Source organism: Mesoplodon mirus (genome assembly GCF_964341445.2).
Source record: "Mesoplodon mirus genome assembly, chromosome: 3".
NCBI classification, from domain to species: domain Eukaryota; kingdom Metazoa; phylum Chordata; class Mammalia; order Artiodactyla; family Ziphiidae; genus Mesoplodon; species Mesoplodon mirus.
In genome coordinates, this window is record NC_138978.1 from 10216210 (window position 1) to 10222209 (window position 6000).

The 6000-nt window shown below is 40.7% G+C and overlaps 1 protein-coding gene across 1 annotated transcript in view; it reads left to right on the top strand.

Moving 5' to 3' along the window:
* PDPN (podoplanin) overlaps nucleotides 1-5640 on the top strand; it is a gene marked incomplete at its 5' end in the record, with an annotated part of 28048 nt that extends 22408 nt beyond the window's left edge. Inside the window, 3 exon segments of the mRNA XM_082613919.1 lie at nucleotides 2653-2691; nucleotides 3240-3351; nucleotides 3915-5640. Of these exon segments, the coding sequence (XP_082470045.1) occupies nucleotides 2653-2691; nucleotides 3240-3351; nucleotides 3915-3921 (158 nt within the window). The 3' untranslated portion in view covers nucleotides 3922-5640.
* Nucleotides 5641-6000: the final 360 nt, after the last annotated feature.

Sequence of the window (6000 nt, forward strand, 5' to 3'; positions counted from 1 at the left end):
ATGGAAGCAACCCCATTATCCATGGACAGATGACTGGATAAACAAAATGTGTCATATACATACAATGGAGTATTATTCAGCCTTTAAAAGGAAGAAAATTCTCACACATGCTACAACATAGATGAACCTTGAGGGTTAAATGGAATAAGCCAGTCACCAAAAGACAAACACTGTATGATTCCACTTAGATGAGATACATAGAGTAGTCAAAATCATAGAGACAGAAAGTAGAATGGTTGTTGCCAGGGCTGGGGGGAGGAGGGAGTGGGGAATCGGTACAGTGTCAGTTTTGCAAGATGAAAAGGAGTTCTGGAGATGGATGGTGGTGATGTTTGCACAACAGTGTGAATGTATTTAATACCATCAAACAGTACACTTAAAAATGGTGAAGATAGGGCTTCCCTGGTGGCGCAGTGGTTGGGAGTCCGCCTGCCGATGCAGGGGACATGGGTTCGTGCCCCAGTCCGGGAGGATCCCACATGCCGTGGAGCGGCTGGGCCCGTGAGCCATGGCCGCTGAGCCTGCGCGTCCAGAACCTGTGCTCCACAACGGGAGAGACCACAACAGTGAGAGGCCCGCGTACCACAAAAAAAAAAAAAGAAGAAAAAAAAAAGAAAGAAAAGAAAATGGTGAAGCTAGTAAAGTTTATGTTCTGTATTTTACCACAAAGATAAAAAAAGTTTTATAACATGCTTTGAAAATAAAGCCTACGGTTACTCCAAGATGCTAAAGAAACGGTTAACATTAAATACCAGAGAGAACCAAATAGGGCTAAGCAAGGAAAGAATCGTTAGTATATTGATAATTGGTCATTGGAAAGCATTTCAAAATTTTGGAGAAGCATTGATCATTTGTAACAAGAGTTCACAGCTAATGAGCAGCAGAAAATAGAGCATTACAAGTTAACTAGTTTTTATAGCATACCAGGAGATATCTCCTATTCCTTAAAAAATAAAAATTCTCAATTAACTGGAAAATACTCATGGTTACTCTCTTGTCCTGTCCCCTACCCCACCCTTTCACAAAAACTGTGATTATGGCACATTCCCACTTCATGCATCAGCGTTCCAAGAAATTTTCACATGTGAGTTAAAGTGTGATTATAAACAATTTGCTTTTTAAGAGGTCATTTTATTAGGGCAGCAGATGTCTTTCCCATGACACACCCAAGTTTGATGATGTTCATACGTATGACACACTTGCATGATCACAGTCAGTATAACAGGGAGGGAGCTAGGGAGTACAAGACTCGTAAACTCTAATTTAGTAATGAATCTTCACAAACTTTATTTTCGGTAATGTATTTTCTGACAGATGATGTCTTTGATGGTGATTGTTATGTTATGAGCCCAGTATGCAGCCACCATGTTAAGACATGATAAGCAAAACACATGACCTGTCTCTACTGGTAGTTGGCAGCCAGGTATAACATTTAGGGAGTCGATTTGATGACACCTTTGTCCTGGGCAGGCTTCAAAACCAGCAATCTCCCAGTCTCCCAACTGGGTTGGCGTGATCAGCTTGAGCTCCACGTAAACGCTGGAGAGCTGTGAGTTCAGCTCATGCAGGGAGAGCTGGGTTCAAGGACCCAAACCCTGGGGCCATCTTGAAAAGATGTCTTCTCTTTGAAGATGGATTTGGTACAGAGTGGATGACTTCTTTCCAACTCAACCATTAGAAAAAGAAAGCATCGTATAGCTGATCGTTGGCTGGTGTCACCTTTGATTAGGAAAGCTATTGGATATCTGTGGTATGTTGCAAATTGTGAACGAAGTTTCTAGGGAAGGGCCTGATTGCATCACTTCTCTCCATTGTCTCATTATATCAAGGCCTCTTGACTTCTTCATAAACACCTACCACCCAGAGGAGTGAAGGACTCAGTATGCAAAGAAGTTGATGGGAGAAACAAAACAAAAGGCCTTTATTTTTCAATAGAAATTGTGTAAAATTACCTGAAAGAAACTCACAGTTTTATTACTTACAGGAAGGTATTCATAATTAAACAACTTCACATGCTTGGTAAATGAGAATATTCACATTGTAACTATTGGATTAAGTTTAGCTGCAGATAGAAATCCTACAATAATGGTGCCATAAATACAAAGGGCATATTCTCATTAAAATCATGTGCCCTGTAAGATCTGGATTTTGCTAGGAAGTTGATATCATGAGGCAAATCACAGTCTTGACCACAACTTCCAAAACATTTTGCTCTCAGAATGATGTTTCTTCAAAATAGACCTCATCACAATGGGCGAGTTTTCCATGATCTTGACATTGGACCAAGAATCCAGGGGCTTAGATTCTTTTGTTACCCTAACTTCTGAAATCTTTGACTATTTGTTTAAGGTCTCTATGGGCCCGTTTCCTTGACACTGCTCTCTACAGTGGGTGAGAAAAAAAGTAACATCCACAAAAGAACTACAGACCCATAGGTGTGAAGAAGCATTCATAAATTCAATAATAATAGTTTTGAAACAAGATCATGTCAGAGCTTGCTTAAAAATCCCCTGATCCAATTTACTTAAGAAATTATCCTCTTTGCTTGTGTTTTGCTACCTTCCATTTAGGGTAAATTCATCTTCTGCCAGTTGTTAAATTATAGTTACTAAATCCTAATAATTCTATATCATTACATCTCTCTCTTTATAGGGAAAGCAGATGGAAAAAAACCAACAACTGTTGAGAAAGGTGGGTTAGATTTTGGTACCAAAATATTCTTATGTTTTAAAAAAGGTTTCTTTGAACTTAATCTTTGTGATGAATTACATTCTTTCCTGGATTGTAGTCAATGGGAGCAGAATACAAACCTTCTGAGAACAGGTTTCAAACCTCTTTTAAGAGAGAAAAGCCTGTATTTGAAAATAAGCAAACTGCAAATGAGTCTGTTCACTTAATGACAGCTATGGAAAATGGTGTCATATCACAATTTATCATTCCTAAGAATGAAAATAGAGGGGCTAATTTAGTAGCTGTGTGTACACAAATGCTACCCAGTAATTAACAGTGAAGCCACCTAGTAGGAGTGGTATGCTTGAGAGATCTTAAGACCCAGAAAACTTTCTATTCATAATATGAGATTAGAATAACCCAACATTTCTCCCTTCCTAAGTCAACTCCCACCGAATACAGGAGAAACAACATAGAACATCATTTGTTATCTACAGTGGGCCAGTGGCATTGCTTATTGGTGGTGTATTGCTTATCTGGGGCTTATGCTTTTTTTTCTTCTCAATCAGGTGGCTTGTCAACAGTGACCCTGGTTGGAATCATAGTTGGGGTCTTACTAGCCATTGGATCCACTGGTGGAATCATCGCTGTGTTTGTTCGGAAAATGTCAGGAAGGTACTCGTAAGTAAATATCTTAGGCCCGTGTGATAGGTAAATGAGGGCAGCCATTTCCAACCTTTGAACTAATAGAAACCTCCAAATAAAGGTCATGTTCAGAAGCTACCAACCTCTGTAAGCACTACATCTGAAGCTTCCCCAGAAGAACAGGTGTCTACTTGGGGCCTTATAAATTTCCAAGAAAGTGCCACAGATGGCTCTTTAGTTGACTTCCATTGAGATCTCACCAGATTTGACCTCTTGTCTTAATTTTCCAACTAAGTGAACTTGAATGAAAACCCATTTGCTGGGAAGATAATATATGACTGGGTGGGGAAGGATAAATGCTATACAACTGGGGGGTCGAGGGACACAATTAGCAATACAGTTGCAGAGTTATGTGTCTGGAAATGCCCAGGAATCTGACCCTGGGTGTGAGGACCAGGCCTGGAGGAGGGATGAGCAGGGAGAGAAGAGCCCCATAATCCAGAACTGGAAGACGTAGACAAAGGAACAATGACTTACGGGATTACTAGTCACAGTGCCAGTAAAAGAAGTGACCGTCACTTTTCTCTTTGTTTTCCCAGGCCCTAAAGAGCTGAAGAATTGTGCCCTCCTGCCAATATGTTTTAAAAAAGAGAGTTTCCGATTTCCCCCTCATGCCTGAGCGTGTGGAGAAGATGGCCCGTGGAAATGCTTGACCACTGCACTCAAAATCCACGGTGATTCCTCCACTTGACAAAAGTAACGGAAGGAAAGAGTATTCATAAGACTTGCTTCTCTAAGCGTTTGTCTTTTGAAAAGGAAAATTGTTTTAATATAAATTTTGTATAAGATGATTTAAAAGACAAAATGCATAGAAAACGGAGCAAAACTATGTCATCTGATGTATAACCAAGGTAGACAGTATAATTCAATCAATGTTAGAAACTGAAATCACGTCTTTGTTCTGATTGTTCTCTCTTTTTGTTAAAATGCAAAGGAATTTGGAAATATTTATACCAATGGTGTCCTTGGGTGTAAAGCTATGTCAGTAAGTGGCATAAGCATTTTGCGGTTTCTGATCTGTTGAAATGTATGAATTCCAGTCTGATTGGGTCTGTTTTTAAAGCCTGATTTGGTGTGAATAATCAAGTAGAAAATCTAAACTTGCATAATATGTAATGAGCAACTGCCTTTCACTGGTCTGGGTAAATCATTTCAAAGGTATCTATTTTATATGATAAACAGAAGTCTGTACTTTGGGGAAGGCATTTTGTGTCTCACAACAAGGGCACCGACAAGGTCTCAGTGTGCTCGGCTGCCTGCTCCAATGATGACTTTATGAAACAGAGGTTTGCTTCTTCCTGCCCCCTTCCACTTCCCTCAGATGATGGGGATCCAGAGCTAAAGGGGTGACCTTCTCTCTTCCCCATGACACAAGTCCTCCAGATTGGCGACTTTGCTCTGGAATATGAGAATCTCAGCCCTGGATGCCGAGGAGGTTGCTGAAGGCCCAATGGTGCCAGAGGCTCAAGTGTTCCAGGAACCAAGAACCACAGTGATCCCCAAACCCTATGTGTGCCTCTGAGAAAGAGAACCTGCCAGTTTCCTAACATTTACTTTCTGCCTCGGAAGAAAGATATAGGAATACTGATTTTTAAAAAGCAGCCGGATTTAGAGACTTTATTTTAAAATGAAAGATATTTCTGGTCTTCATGAGATCCCACATATTTCTGTGGGGTCACAATTGACAGTTCTGTATTGGTACCATCCAACTCAGGACATTTCTCCCTGTAGGTGAACTGAATTCTTTCTCCTACACAAAAAATTTTTGTACTGAGCAGATGCTATATCACAGTTGTGGTTGTACAGTTCTGATAGCCTCTAAACTTGTACGGGTTCATAAAACAGGAAAAAGTAAACTATCAGTCTACTTTGGCATGGCCTGTTCCTCTATCTTTTGCAGTAATGTGTGGATGTAATTTTAAACAGTGTGCTCTAGTGTCGCTCAAGTCCAGCTGGTCCACCAGCCCAGGTTCCATATTTGAACATCAACTGATGGGGAGAAGGGTCTTTGGAAGAACTTTACGAATCTCTTAAATATCCTCTGTATCATCACTCAGAATCCTGAACAGGAGTTGGGAATAATGTTCGTTTCATCTTACCTATCCTCTCTTTTTTTCTCTCACTGTGAAAAATAATAGTCAACCCCAAGTCATACACTGGACCCATCACCTGCTGGGACAGGACTGTGGGTTTCTTGGTCACATCTGTGTTGATGCTCAATGCAGTGTAGACATGTTTTGAAATAAAACAGATGATTGCGTATAACGATGAGTCAGACCTTTGACTGGGAATCTTGATCAAGTCTGGATCACCCCTGAGAACATCTCCATATAAAATTACATGTTATATAAACATTCGCCTCTTGACTTGATTGGGAGTGAATTATAAATGGGTATAGGAAGTACATCCATGGGAAAGAAATGTAACTATACATTTCACCCAGAGCTCTGCCAAAGTGGGGAGTTTACGGTCAAGGGGAGGAATCGGAGGAGAAGTGGCACCTTGGCACTACTTTTGCTCTCTCTGTTCACAAAGGGTTAACAAGGTTTTGCCTGGCTTCTGATTTCTCTGCCCTGGGGACGGGAGCCCCAGGGGTAAGGGAGCAGGTATACCTTGCCCCTGCGA